Consider the following 14,596-nt stretch of genomic DNA (forward strand, 5'->3'; position numbering starts at 1 on the left):
AAATCCCCATGAGCCGGCCTTTCCTCTCACTTTCTGCTCCTTGCCCCATTTTCTCTCTTGTACAATGTTTGACATGAAAGCTCCTGTCACATGACTTCAGCACTGGAATAGATACACACATATTCATTGGGCTTTCTGTGTCAAGGGGGCTACTTTAACGTTCACAGCATTTAAGCACCACCTGCTGTCTCAGATCCTGGGCAGAGATTGGAGAGACACCAAGACCATCCACTGTCTCTCTACATGCCAGGCATTTTACTGCCTTTGTAAAAACAAGGTTGGGGATTATATAATCCACCTAGGTAAGGAGCTGCAGGCGCTGCGATTTGAAACAAATGGGTCAAAAGGACGCTAAAAAATGGCAGGTTTACATGTTAGTATGCAAGACACTCCAGTGTCGTCCAGACACGTCGCCTCTTGCAGCCCGCAGGTCAACTATCACTAAGGGAGGCATCATGAAAGTAATGCCACTTATCGCATTTGCCTTTCAAATTTTAATCTTCCACATTGTAAATCTGTGCAGGTCAAACATATCTCCAAGTTTGCAGTAAAAACAAATTGTGCAACGCCACATAATTATCGAAAACAATAATCAATGAGAAACTCAGTCAGCTATAATATAATAGCATGATGATGGGCGTCAATACAACATCCGATGTGGGCTAGCAGCTCTATGCAACCACATGGCTAGTGTTCACCAGCAGCCCATAGTTCGTGTAAATACTAGTGTGTGAATCCAGATTTTCGTGTAGTTCTCTCAGAACTATGCAGCCCTCCAGATGCAGGAAGTTCAACATCACTTGCACAGGCAGGCGTTCCCCAAAACACCGTTCAAGTAGCACCGCTAATAACCAATGCTAATGTTAGCTAGGTAAACTGGCACTACCCAGACGCTCGTGAGCTACTCACATCTTTCTTGGCAATTTTCGGAGTGGTGTTTTTGAATTTGGACGTCTTAAAGCGATTCATGCTGCCCTCTCAAATTGACTTTCGTGCCTTCCGGGTGTCTCTGTCGAGCTGGTTGGTACTCGGCAAAGAGGACTCCTGCTACAGCTGACAGTTCAGGGTGGCCGCGCAGTGTCTGCTCGCTTTGCACCACAGCGCTGCGCAATTGGGCGGCGTTTACTTTTTACAAACACTACAGAACACCCTGCTGTCAAGCGCTACCCCGGGTCTTAAAACAGGTGCATCCTTTTGTACTTGACACTTGTGGCACTCGTTTTCACAACGAAACTAAAATAATGTTTTAATACTTTTAGTCAGTCTTAATTGTTATCTGTTGGAGCCCCTTGCTTAGAGTTAAAACGAGAATCAATGAGATTTAAGTTAACTTTTGCAACTCGTTTTTCTTGAGAGAGCACCATCTTGATTCAGCCAGAACGTCTTTGCGCCCTCAGTGACGCCCACTCCGCCTTGGACATGCGCAGTGACGCCGGAGCAGCGCTAGATGAAGGAATGATGGCGTCCTCGGCTGCCCGCTGCTCCTCACGCTGGATTACAGTCATCGTGTCCTCTGGACATCGCAGGGCCGCCGGCGCAGTTGTGTGCGTTGGCCATGGCGGGGTCCGAAGTATATCTACACTGGGAGCAGAAACATTGTGGCGGGGAGGGAACCTGATGTGTGGCGGAGCAGGGAAAGCGTTGACATTGAGAGGGCTGTCAGGTGAGAGGGGTAACGTTGTATTAGCCATATGGTATTGGCCTAGGCTAGGCTAGGCTAGGCTTGTTGTCGTTTCTGCTTTACTCGTGACGCCGGGTAAGACAACTTGATAACAGCTCAAACTACAAAGGTATTAAAGAGAAGATGAGCTTGTAACACAACCGCATATATGCACGTAGACATAGTGAATTATGTGATGCAATCAGTTTAGCTTAACTTAGCTAACTTTGGTTTGCAGGCATCAAGTCGAATTTGCAAGGGATGAGGCCAGTGTTACATCATATTGTGCGACCCACCAGATTCTGTTCGCCCTATACCTTAACCTGAACTTATCGATAGACCTCACCATAACCAAACCACAAGGGGAACTCGCCAAGACTGGATTTCAGAACTTGTTGTTCTGTCAACAATCTTTGTTGTCGGCAGAGCCACTTGCATATTGTTTACAGCTTATACTGCAAGGGAATCCTGTCCTTTGCCTTACTGTTCTAAATGGTATTTACTTATTACCCCGTTTTGGCACTTCTAGGTATCAAATCTCCCCATGCTGTCTCCACACTGTCCTTTCACACAAGTGCCCCTGTTAGCAGTAAGCAGGACTTCTACCAGGTCCTTGGTATACCTCGCACAGCAACCCAGAAAGAGATCAAGAAAGCTTACTACCAGGTCAGCTTTGCCCTGAAATACATTCACAGCTCATATTGGCTCTCAGATAATCAATCATCACAGTAGCTGACGGTGTGTTTGCTGTCCCTTAGATGGCCAAAAAGTATCACCCTGACACCAACAAAGATGACCCACAAGCCAAGGAAAAATTTGCTCAGCTGGCTGAAGCTTATGAGGTTTGGTCTCAGTCAAGCTTTCACTTGACTCATCTACTGTATAGTTTCCCTTATGTGTTCTACAAATAGTCATCTCCTCCACCACTACACATGGACCTCTTAAACTTTGCTCCATGTTTCTCTCAGGTCCTGAGTGATGAAGTAAAGAGGAAGCAGTACGATACCTATGGCTCAACAGGCTTTGACGCTGGTCAGGCCGGTGGAGGGCAGCAGTACTGGACTGGACAGACCAGCCACGTGGACCCAGAAGAGCTCTTCCGCAAGATCTTTGGGGAATTCTCTGGAGGCCGTGGCTTTGGAGACTTCAATGCCATATTTGATCAGCCACAGGAGGTTAGTGGGATACTGTGATGTAAAACAGGAGTGAAATTAAAGCCAAGGATCGCCTTTTGATTTTGCTTTTGGGATCTTACCTGCTTCTCATTTGGTCATTTTTATTGGTGTATGTTCAGAGTGATGCATCTCCAGCACCCTTTCTTCTCCCCAACACAGTACATCATGGAGCTGACGTTCACTCAGGCTGCAAAGGGAGTCAACAAAGAGATATCTGTTAACATAGAAGCAGCCTGCGAACGCTGTGATGGTAAAGGCCATGAGCCAGGCACCAAAGTTCAGCACTGCCACTTCTGCAACGGCTCCGGCATGGTAAGAGCTCTGACTCAGCTTTTCTTTAAAGAGTATTTGCGTTTTATTCCTAACGCACATATTGTCCTCCATGTAGGAGACAGTGAACACGGGCCCGTTTGTGATGCGCTCCACGTGTCGTCGCTGTGGCGGCAAAGGCACGGTCATCTCCACCCCCTGTCACTCCTGCCGTGGGGCGGGGCAGACCAAGCAGAGGAAGGCTGTGATGGTTCCTGTGCCTGCAGGTCAGTCTCACTTAACTGTCTATTGTACTGTTTACGTACTGTAAATACCTAAAGGAAATGTTTTTTAATCACTATTAATGAGCATGAATGACATGAAGTCCCTTCAATGGCTTTAAAGTACAACTATACTGCTGATCATAATTCATACTTTTGTATGAGAAAGCTGTTGTATTTTTTTTCTGGCACCATCTAATTCTAAATCTACAATCTTAAAAATGAGTTTCATAACCTTACATATTAACGTGCAACAGTGAAAATATTCCCCACATAATAGAGACATGTTAGGAAAAAAAAATCAAGTTTGATCATTGGCTGTAGTTAAATCTGTGGGTTTTGTTAATCGTAATGGTCATAAGGAAAGCAAAAGTATGATGGTTCATATCCTTAAAATAATAGTCCACACAAAGTCTCTTGAGGATGAAATCAGGGTGACCACGTGTCTGCCCAACTTTCGCGCCCAAAGGGGGGTGAAGATTGATTTTTACACTTTACGTGCTGCTTGATGGTTCCGTCTTCTCAAATGTGAAAATTTGCTGCTTTTCCTTGTCTTAGAGTTAAAAACTGCACATCTCTAATGTAGATCGTGTTTGTATTTGCTTTAAGGAGTGGAGGATGGTCAGACAGTCAGAATGCCAGTTGGTAAGAAGGAGATCTTCATCACGTTTAGGGTGAGTATCTTCAGCAACTCCTCAGCCATTAGCACTGATCTCTCACAACAAATCCTGAGCCAGAAAATAAACAAGCTCTTCATGAAGTGCATGTCCACCTCACAGCCGCTATAACGGGATTGTCTTGTATAATGTAGTGGTGTGGGCAAGTGAGAGACATTGAGCTTGTCTGAGCTGGTTGACTTTGATTGTTGTGATTGATTGTGTTTACGCTCTGGCTTGGCGTCCAGGTCCAAAAAAGTCCCCTGTTCAGGAGGGACGGTGCAGACATCCACTCTGACCTTTTTATCTCTGTGGCCCAAGCTCTCCTGGGCGGCACGGCCAGGACACAGGGCCTTTATGAAACACTAAACTTATCCGTAAGTAGACGGCTACTAAATTCTCAGGTTTCTCCTGACAGTGTGATACATGACTTGATTTTCCTCGTCTTCAGATCCCTGCAGGCATCCAGACAGACCAGAGGATTCATCTGGCAGGGAAGGGAATCGCTCGTGTCAGTGGCTATGGCTATGGAGACCATTATGTCCATGTCAAAATAAAAATACCCAAGTAAGACTCCACAGACAACGTGCCTTGTTCATCTTTTTTGCTGCATTCATACCAGATAGTGCCATAAGAGGGCCTTGTGATGGAGTACTATGACTTGTTGTAGTCTAGAATAAAAGGGATAAAAAAAATTTAAAAAACAGTTCCCTATCACAAGGATCATAAGATGTTGTTTTCCTGCGCAGGACACTGACAGACAGACAAAAAGCTCTGCTAATGAGCTTTGCTGAGGATGAGACAGACGTTGAGGGGACGGTGAACGGTGTCACTGCCACCACCACAGGTAAGAGGACAATCTCAGTGACTGACGACCTCTGACCCTGCTGTTTTGCTTGATCTACTGAAATGGAGGGGGTTAGGAAAGGAAGTTGTGCTTGGTTGTTAAGCCTTGTTGATGCAGTGTTAATCTCTGTCCAGATGGGGGCAGCAGTGGTAAGCGGTCTGAGGCAGGGCAAAGCAGGCATGGCAAGAAGGAAGGAGAGTTGAAACAAGAGGGGGGCTTCTTCTCCAAATTAAAGAAATTGTTTAGTTCTTCTTGACAGCCACAAACCAGGTAGGACTAGAATTTATTCGTTTCTCTCACTCCACTTTTTCTGTTCTGTTCTTCACAAATGGATGTGATGCATTATGCAACAATTACCTTGTCATTATCTGGTTTGTGGCTGTCATATAAACACTAATGCATGCACCCCTGCATTCAGCTGGATGTCCAGCCAGCCTGAGATGTCCTAAATGTCTGGTCTGCATCTTTTATATGCCGTTTTGTTTTTTTAAAATTGGACTGCTTTGGCAGCAAAATGTTTTTAAAAGTTAAATTTACCAAGAATCCATTTTACAACCTTTTTCCTTTTCCTCCTTCTCAAAGGTAAAAGGTCATCCTGGAACTGACAAGCTTCATCAGTAGGGCAGAGGGGTGGACGGCGTAAAGTAAGAACAGCCATATTCTAAAGGAGCAGGTGCTTCAGGAGTATTGGATGAGGTCCACAGAGGTTCTGGAACGCATCAGTACGGACCTACCTACCCAGTCCTGCAGTGAATAAGGCAGAGGATTACCTGCTCTATAACTCTGCCAAAGTGAATCCACACACAAGAGGGTGTTCAGGCGCACAAATCACCTCTCTGTCAAATGTCCATTGAGGCCATTTGGGCAGCAAAGACTTTAACATTTATTGCAACAGTCGGTCCATGTTGGTTTTCAGTTTATCATCAGTAAGAACAACATGATACTAAAAGAATCCATGCGCACAGAAATCAATTATTGTATTGACAGATACAACAGATAAGTTTTTTGGGGTGGGGTACGTGAAGCTCCTATCCTTTTAGTTCTGTATGCTTTGGCTGTGTTTTCATGAATACTTATGTCTGCAGTAGTCTCCTGTCTCAGATTAAGGAACTGTGGTTAGATAAAGTTGACTCGGGCTTTCCTTGTCTGTGAACACTGATGACCGGACTGTCCCTCTTTTGACCCTTTTTAAAAACGAGAGTAAATTCACTTGAGTTCTGCACCTTCATTGCATTTGTACATACAGTAGACAATTGTGGATCATAAAGTTGCATCAATGTGTGACATAGAAGAGATGTACTGTACGTATATAATAAAGCTATGGTCTGGGAAAAACTTTGGTTTTATAAATATCAGAATGCTTTGACTGTGTCTAGTCAATAATATATTTTACATAATGTTCACCCTCTTTTATTTATAATATAATGCAACCCAAAACACCACCTAACAAACACCACGTAGGATTATTTTTGAATACATTTCACTGTTCAGGTGTACCTAATAATCCGACTACTTATTTTTAAAATTTAAATAAATCTATTAGCATTATTTTCAAAGCAATGTTCTGTGGGCATTATTCTACATTAACCTTTCAGCTAATGATTGCTGTAAGTGACAGATACATACACTAATGTACAATTACCATAGGTTGTTCATAGAAGAACAATTACTATAATTATAATTAATATGTCATGCTATTGTCCCTGTGAGGCTGTACCATGGGACTGAATTTACAGACGTGCTGTCAGCCCAATACTAACTCTACTAGCTTTACAGCAACAATGCTAATGCTTAGCTAGCAAGTACAATCTTAATCTCAAATTAGCGTTAGCGTTTTAACATTTGCTAATTAGGACAAACGCAAAGCAGAGGCTGATGGGAATTTTATCAGCTTGCAATTATTTGGTCATAAACCAAAGTATTAAAACTAACTGACATTTTTACCTGATGATAGTGCTAGATGAAAGGTTACAAAAGTTAATAATCATTTATCCCAAGAGGAACATTAATGCCTGTACCAAATGTCATGGCAGTCCATCCAGTATTTGTTGAGAGATGTCACTCACAAAATCACAAATGTAAACCTCATGGTGACACTAGAGGAAAAGTCATGGGATCAACAAAATCATTAGGATTCTTCCTTTGGGGGAGTACAAAAATACACACTTTCATGTACTTGACATGTTTCTAGTCTGGACTAAAGTGGTGGAGCGGCCAAATGACTGACCAGCATAGCTAGTAAAAATGCCATAAATGATAGACATCATTTGGCGATGTAGAGCTTTATGGATGAATCTATGTTTGAACCAACTTCAGTTCTCCCTCGGCTAGAGGCTCTTTGCCAACAAACTAATAAAGTGCGCATTAAAGATAATCATCTTGTTTAGATTTTTTTTGTCATTAAAAACACCAGTCCAAACGAATCACCTTTATTTCAGCATAAGCAGGAAAACAGAATTAATGTCATTATAGACAGCACAACATCCTGCTGGACTTTTACTCTCATACAATGAGAGGATTTTAGCCAGTCGCTAATAAAGCTTTGTCCTGTTAGATAACACACAAAGGGATTATAAGCAGAATTAATGAAAACACAAGAGAATTCAAAATCAACATGAATTAGTCATGTATCCCACTCACTTTAAGGTTTAACCGATGACCAAAACTACCTGAACTCCTGAGTTTCAAGTAAGTCCCTTCAATATGCCCCAAAAATCCTGTAGCATTTTGACACATCACACTGGCATAAAAAAAATTAAATAACACCTGGACATTGAACCACAAGATAATTTTAGGGCATAGGGTCCATGTATTAGGCCTCCATATCCAATGTATTGTATTGCAATCTGACTGCAACATGAACCTGAGACACTCAAATACAAAATGTATCACTAAGGTTGGCATGGTCTGCGATCAAACAGCCACACTACAGCTGTTGTCCTGAATGAGGTTTCTTAATGAAGGAATAATGTACATCCATATGTGTGTGAAATTACAAACAGCACAGGAACCTGCCAGAAATGTTATCTGACCGACAAACAAAGCAAAGGGGAGAAAACAGCTTGGAAAGATAAAGCAAAGTAATGACATGTATTTACTGTGTCAGGATAAATATTAAACTTAAATCACAAGAAAACAGTGCAACAACACTGCATACAGTATACACAGCACAAAATAATGCTCTTTCTCTAAGTTGAAAAAAACTTTAACAGTGCTACAGTATGAACAACATTTGAATAATGATTATAGTTTTAGTGATGATGCATACAGTTTTATCCATAACAAATGGATATATAAACAAGAGCTGAGCTGCTGAATGACCTACCTAGAAGTACCTAACCTGAAGTAGTTCATACTGAAGAATTTAGACATACCATTAGTATTATAAAAAGACAATTTCCTTTTAAAACAGCTGTAATCACCTCTGTCAACACCTTTGTCCTAATATAGGCTCCTATGGCAGGTCAAACTGATACACCAATGAGTCACTCCTCTTGGATAGTTAAGCTATGCATTTAAATCGACAGCAGGCAGTTTTTTAGAAACACAAGACGCACTATTCTGAAACAGACAAATAGTACGTTTGAACATGCATCAGTAGAGATTCAAACATCTGGTATATTCACTAGTATCTGAAAGATGTTTATTAATCATACACTTCAAAGTCAAAGTGTAGGTGTGCTATATTTTGAAGGAGAAAAAAGCTTTTCCATCACCTGTCGCACAGAACATGTGTACAAACATTTTGGAGGCCATGTTTGAAATGTGGTGATGGATTTAAAGTATAACAGTATATGGAGGGGTGGGGGGGTGGGGGATTCTATACAGCATAGTATTGCGATATTTTACGTGGCAATATTGTATCGATACACAGACCCCAAGTATCGATCTTTTATTATATAAATTGTCGTGAGAATTTTACTTTTTGGTACTATAATAATAAAATCAATTGCTTTTTCAGTCCACTAGAAAAACGGGACAATACGAAGTTGGAAAAAAAGGTAATAAATTGCAAAATATCACAATATGTTTAAAATCGCAAAAAATGTTGTATCGTGACATAAGTGATAATATCGAATCATGGGGCCTCTGGTGATTCCCACCCCTAACATTTTCTAAGTTTACATTTACAAATAAACCACTGTTTCAATGTTGCATTAACTCATTCATTACTTCCTGTGCCTGGTCAAATTAAGGTCTTTAAATACTGAAACACCAAGGCCTCATTAAAAATCAATGCAGCAGTCTGCCCAGCAAAAACCTACTGTGTTATTATACTCATGCATAACATGCACATAGTGTGTTTCAGCATATTTTTACTAAGCTCACCATGAGATAATACTGATAATCTCTTCATCACTCTTAATTAAAGCTAGTGTAGACAACGTTGGAGTATTTGATGTATTAACTGCTATTGGGATGTAAAAAAACTAAAATGTTTCTGAAATAAATTGCCTACTCCAGCTTTAATGTACCACTGCATAGTTAATGCATGTGCAGGATCTAAAAGTCACCATGCGCCGTCAATATGGCGGTTTCATTTCAAACGTTCACAATTAATTAGCTGTTCACGATGTGTGCTTCCATGACAAAAGCAGAAACCAGCTACACAAGGACTTGAAATACTACCACACACACACACATTCGGAGGACACAGGCTGGAGGGATAGTCCACAGGAGGTAGAGAAAACAAAGTGACAGGAGAACTGTAACAATGTGTATATTGACGTATGGATGGATAGATAGATGAATGGATGGGTTTGACATCCTAATGGTCCTATAGATCATTTCATTGGAATTCTATCGATAAAAAACAGATCCAAGTTTATTTCCTGTCAGCTCTTAGCGAACATGTAACATTAAATAAACTTTGACCCATTTACAATATGTATGAAACTATGAAATGGTCTACAGTTTGAGGGACTTCTCTTGTCTCCTTACTGTCCTTCCTTCTGTTTAAACCCTCTCTCTCACAGCAGCAGAGTGACAGGGTGACCGCTGGATCACATTAGATACCAAGCAGCCAATCCAGCCAGAGCAGCAAACCAAGTAGCAAACAGGACCTGTCCTGTTGGGTGTCGAAGTACAGCCATGGCAAGCTGACAGAAGTATGCTGTTCCACCAGACGCCGCTGTGACCCAGAAGGAGCAGAAAACAAACTTAAACAAGATCCCCACGATAGCTTTATAAAAGCTTTATCATAGGTTTAATGCTATTTATTTATTGCGCCAGAAGTATAAAAGCATACCCATTTTGGCAGCATAGTAGGGACACTTGCTGATATCTCCACCCATTGCTCCATGGACGGGCATGCCAGCATCTAAAACATCCTCCTGGATGGTTTTACCAATTTCTTCCAACTCCTCAAACACCTGCAAGCACAAACATATTGTATGAAAGGTTATCGAGCTTGTTGCATGACTCCGTATTCCAGAAATTGTTCATGGATAAAACAACCAGACAGAATTATCATCATTAATCACACTGATGAAAAGAACACCAAAACAACTGTCAGAAAACAGTCCTGATAAATAAAACATGCCCAAAATACAATAGATATTAAAGGGATAGTTACCATGGTATAGAGGGTATAGCAATATGTTATACAGTAGACAAAATTCTATTGTGTGACAATATCACTCACCCAAGCATCCTTCCACAACTGACACAGCCTAACACAGTATTAGTTGTGCTTTATAATTTTCTATTATTCATTCACTAACATAACTGCTTATCAATTGTTGTTGTAAATATAGATCCAAGCTCAACAATATTGTAATTGCAACTTAATTCACAAAACAATTGCCTCAAGAAAACTCGACTAGCCTTGCACACACTATCTAAAGAGTCCTTGTGAAATCTTATGTGACGTTGAGGGAAAATGTACAAACTCGCATTTCAAATGTCACTTTTATTAATATAATCCTCTAATGTTATCCTAATATAATTAGGATAACATTAGAGGATGACGGTGCCTTCAGTAATCTAATACTGTCTTAAAAAGTCAGTAAATGATCAACACAGCCACAAGGAGCACATCTCTACTGTAAGAAAATCCTCCATAAACCACTTCACCATCACCAGCAGGGAACAGATGTTCGATTTGTGTTTCCATAGCTTTCGTTTCTTCTGTCTCTCCAAGCTCCGTTGCTTCTCCCTGGCCTCTTACCTCCATGTTGAACTGGAAGGCCTTGACAGCTTCGTCTACCAGCCTCTTCTTTGTTTCCACGTCCAGTTCCAGCTCGTTCATCCGACTACGGTACAGCTGCTTGAATGCTTTGGCACTATGGATGGCATCAAACTGGTAGAACTCCAGGCCTTCCCCTGTGGGCGGCAGCTTCATGGCTCTCTGCGCCACCTTCTTCAGCACCTGTCCCCCGGACAGGTCCCCCATGTAGCGCGTGTAAGCATGGGCCACCAGCAGGACTGGGTCTGCCTGCCCTACTTGATGAATACGGTCCACATAGCGTTGGGTGGCTTGGGAGCAGCTGACCTGGCTCTGCCAGTCAGGTCCATAAAAGTACTCAAGGTCACGAGCCAGGGCCTCGTGGCGGTGCAGCTCTACAGGAAAATATAGTGGGGCAAAGTGGGGGTGGTCTTTGTTCCTTTCAATCTCCTCCTCCATGGCTGTATAAGTATAGTAGAGTGCCACGGCACCAAGCTGGGGAAGCAAGAAAGAAAAATAATTTTGCTTGTCTCCTTTTTCCAGTTTTCTTTTGACAATTTATTGAATGTTTTTACTCATTTGTGTGTGAACTATGTGTTTAATAAAAGTCTACTCTATCATTTTAAATTTTAAACTTTTCTTCAGACTGACCTTGAAGAGCTCTTTCCGGATGCGTCCCCTGAGGAAATCTTTCACAAACTGAGTGTTCTCAGCCTTTTCATGCACCTCCTTGGTCCCTGCTGATAGCATCTCAGACAGATCCTCAGGACTGGGGGAAAAGAAAAGAGAAAAATAGCAGGTATACTGTGTGGTTGATAGAAACACTACAATGTGATTATTTAGTTTTAAAGATAATGATGTTACAATATTAGTGGGAGATTTACCCGAGGGCGCCTTCTTTTTCCTCATACAAGGGCCCCGCTCCATTAGACACACTCGCTGTTGTCTCCATCTTCTTGGCTGACATTAGTGGTGTGTTTCTGTCTGTAAGTTAGTTCACCCCAGAATCAGTGAAAGACCTGAAATTATCATTATACTCACATTACTATACGTATAGTCACAAATGATATGGCATCAGTCATATTTACGTTTCAAGTCAATTTTATTTGTATTGCCTTGGAGGCTTTACAATCTGTACAGCATACGACACCCTATGTCCTTAAAGCCTTGAGTAGGATGAGAAAAAACTCATTAAACTGCATATATGTTACTAATTCATGAAAATAAGTTATATTTCATCTTTAAATATACTGCTACAGTTTTGATTGAGGCATTTACAATGGTAAGTGTAAGCTTTGATTTATCATTACTATGACGTGGTACAATAGTCACTGCTGTCCAAAAGTGTCCCTTGAGGCAATGTTGCGTCACTGCTTTTCAGAATAGACAAGGGAACAATGTCAGGCTGCAGTCTGTGCAACTGCACAGCTGTCCTACACCAAAACAACAGCAGCACACAGGAGCAAAATACACAGTATACATTACATTACTAACTACATTTCCAGAGCCTGGGAGAAAGGCTTCAGAACATATATGTAGACCAAACACAATCACAGTAAATTGCCCATTACAGCCACCAGGTCCGTATTCATCAAAATTAAGGCTGTTAGCAACGTTCCTCTAACTTTCTCTAATAATTACCCAACCACGACAATTGCGTGTTAAGCGAATTCAGTGCGTCTAGCCAGAAACAACAGATGGACAGATAAATAACAGCATATATTAATCATTACCCAAGAGGCAGCAGAGGTCTAAACAGGCAGAAGGGCAGGGGACTGCACTCTATTCACTATAGCGGATGTCCCTGAGATGATGGTCAAAGGAAAGATGCCTTCTGCCAGTTAATTCAGTCTTTGACCTTATTTACTCTGTGTGAAACATAAGGCAATGTGAGCGTGAAAGCTGATACAGCCTGGCAGGGGCTGGTTTGCTTTACATAGTTGCTGCTTTGAACAACATCCAGGCTTGACCCACCACACGAACACTGCCAAACAAAAAAGCAGCTCACACAACACAACAGGGGCCTTCTGGCGTTTACCACAAGTCAGACTAACTAGTAGATAGAGCTAGCTGGTGTTGTCTGAGGAGAGTTATTTAAGTGATTTGATTCAGTTCGCTTCCTCAGTGTAATAAAAATAGCCCTTTCGCCGGGATACGAATAAACGGCATGCTTGTCACACCTGACTGTAACATTTTAAGATGTTAGGAGCATCATGTTAGACAACAACAGCTAACTTTGCTGCCTGACGCTAGCTAAGTTAGCTAACAGCTAGCTAGCATTTTTAAACAAGCTAACAAACTTACGAATTCACGAGCGGAGTTACATTACATTGGAGGGTCGATAAGTTTATTCACCTACCGAATTTATATTAACGGTTTAGAAGGAGTTGGTAACATTTTAACATTACAAACCTTTAGTCTACCACTGTGTGCAGAGTACTCCTGTGATCCAGGACGGAACTGCACGTCCTACTCCGCCCCCGCCCGGCAGCTCGCAGTCAGGTGCTTCTCCACAGGATGCGATGAGGGGGACGCACATTGCGTCTACTTTTTACACAACTAACGTTACCACTGCGGGTACTACTACTATAACTACTGCCATTCAGTATTGGAAGGAGTACTCAGATACTTAAAAGTATCACAGTGTAGAAATACCCTATCACGAGTAAAAGTCCTGCATGCCCAAATGTATGCCCTGTGTAAAAGTAGCCGACTAAAGTATTAGCTCTCAAATTAGCAAAAGTAAAAGTAATCATTTTTTAGAATACCCCATTTAAGAATACTACTATATAACGTTAATTGGATTATGATTAGTTTTGCAATAATGTGTACATCCTTTTAATTTTGCAGCTGATAAATGGGGGCAAATGTATTAATGTATGTTCTACATATATTACTTTATACTGCTGGGTAGCTTGTGAATTCTCCCCTTGGGATCATCATATCATAATTTACTATATTTGTATTCTTAACATGCATGTGGTAAGTAGCCTATATATGGTTAAACGTTCATATTAGTATGATAATGTTATCAAATAAATGTAGTCAAAAGTACACTATCTGGCTCTGAATTGTAGAAGAGTATAAGTATTATGAAGCAGGAAGAGAAAATAAACTAAAGTACAAATACCTCAAGTAAATGCACTTAGTTATTTTCCACCACTGCTGCCACTACAACTAATACTTGTATGGATAATAATTCTAGTGCAACTAATAATAATTATTGTATCACGTCTTGGTTCAGACAACGGAGCCTCAGTGTTGTTATTTTGGTAACCACATAAAAAGTATAGGCGAACTAATAACCGATCGGTTACATAAAGTTAGATAGATAAGGAAGCCATAAAAGATTGGCACTGCAGGCTGAAGCAATATAAATGACCGCAGTGTTATGCAGCACTGTCCACTCATCATACATGTTAAGGAAATTATAAGTATGATATTAAAATGGACAAAAGTCTGTTTGTTCATTGAATTATGGGTTTGACATGGGCCCATGAGAGGGCATGGGGTCTGTGTCTCTGTGAAGTGCAGGGAGGATGTTGGAGTTAAAGGTGAACAT

At 41.2% G+C, this 14,596-nt stretch overlaps 3 protein-coding genes across 7 annotated transcripts in view; 1 reads left to right on the forward strand and 2 right to left on the reverse strand.

The window, feature by feature from the left end:
* Positions 1-1,078, reverse strand: part of coro7 (coronin 7) — a 112,888-nt gene extending 111,810 nt beyond the window's left edge. The window contains 1 exon segment of the mRNA XM_038700757.1: positions 910-1,078. Within this exon segment, the coding sequence (XP_038556685.1) occupies positions 910-969 (60 nt within the window). The 5' untranslated portion in view covers positions 970-1,078.
* Positions 1,079-1,404: 326 nt separating this feature from the next.
* Positions 1,405-6,203, forward strand: dnaja3a (DnaJ heat shock protein family (Hsp40) member A3a). Of its 2 annotated transcripts, XM_038700716.1 has the most exons (12): positions 1,405-1,663; positions 2,190-2,326; positions 2,419-2,502; positions 2,629-2,835; positions 2,995-3,147; positions 3,224-3,371; positions 3,975-4,039; positions 4,270-4,398; positions 4,473-4,588; positions 4,771-4,868; positions 5,003-5,138; positions 5,451-6,203. In XM_038700716.1, exons 1-11 carry the CDS (start codon positions 1,420-1,422, stop codon positions 5,122-5,124), a joined length of 1,503 nt encoding a protein of 500 aa, XP_038556644.1. In that variant the 5' UTR covers positions 1,405-1,419; the 3' UTR covers positions 5,125-5,138; positions 5,451-6,203. The 2 variants fall into 2 exon arrangements, with proteins under 2 accessions (XP_038556644.1, XP_038556654.1); XM_038700726.1 differs by lacking the exon at positions 5,003-5,138.
* Positions 6,204-7,281: 1,078 nt separating this feature from the next.
* On the reverse strand, positions 7,282-13,594 carry LOC119889868 (heme oxygenase 2-like). 4 transcript variants are annotated; one of them, XM_038700795.1, is made up of 7 exons: positions 13,447-13,541; positions 12,768-12,902; positions 11,919-12,018; positions 11,686-11,803; positions 11,038-11,529; positions 10,117-10,240; positions 7,282-9,999 (listed from the first exon to the last, which is right to left on the reverse strand). In XM_038700795.1, the coding sequence occupies exons 3-7, from the start codon at positions 11,999-12,001 to the stop codon at positions 9,872-9,874; spliced, it is 945 nt and encodes a 314-aa protein (XP_038556723.1). In that variant the 5' UTR covers positions 12,002-12,018; positions 12,768-12,902; positions 13,447-13,541; the 3' UTR covers positions 7,282-9,871. The 4 variants fall into 4 exon arrangements, with proteins under 4 accessions (XP_038556723.1, XP_038556705.1, XP_038556697.1 ...); XM_038700777.1 differs by having other exon boundaries at positions 11,919-12,053; XM_038700769.1 differs by lacking the exon at positions 12,768-12,902 and having other exon boundaries at positions 11,919-12,053; positions 13,447-13,594.
* Between the last annotated feature and the right edge of the window lie 1,002 nt (positions 13,595-14,596).

Source organism: Micropterus salmoides, unplaced genomic scaffold (genome assembly GCF_014851395.1).
Source record: "Micropterus salmoides isolate LMB-PRFRI ecotype aquatic unplaced genomic scaffold, ASM1485139v1 Ms_hic_scaffold_10, whole genome shotgun sequence".
Taxonomy (NCBI): Eukaryota; Metazoa; Chordata; class Actinopteri; order Centrarchiformes; family Centrarchidae; genus Micropterus; species Micropterus salmoides.

Coding starts and splice junctions, on each gene's coding strand:
- LOC119889868 (XM_038700769.1), bottom strand. CDS start 12,001: ATGTCAGCCAAGAAGATGGAGACAACAGCGAGTGTGTCTAATGGAGCG. Junction 11,530..11,685: donor TCCGGAAAGAGCTCTTCAAG/GTCAGTCTGAAG, acceptor TTGCTTCCCCAG/CTTGGTGCCGTGGCACTCTA. Junction 10,000..10,116: donor CTACTATGCTGCCAAAATGG/GTATGCTTTTAT, acceptor TCTGGGTCACAG/CGGCGTCTGGTGGAACAGCA.
- dnaja3a (XM_038700716.1), top strand. CDS start 1,420: ATGCGCAGTGACGCCGGAGCAGCGCTAGATGAAGGAATGATGGCGTCC. Junction 4,399..4,472: donor ATGAAACACTAAACTTATCC/GTAAGTAGACGG, acceptor CCTCGTCTTCAG/ATCCCTGCAGGCATCCAGAC. Junction 4,589..4,770: donor GTCAAAATAAAAATACCCAA/GTAAGACTCCAC, acceptor TTTCCTGCGCAG/GACACTGACAGACAGACAAA.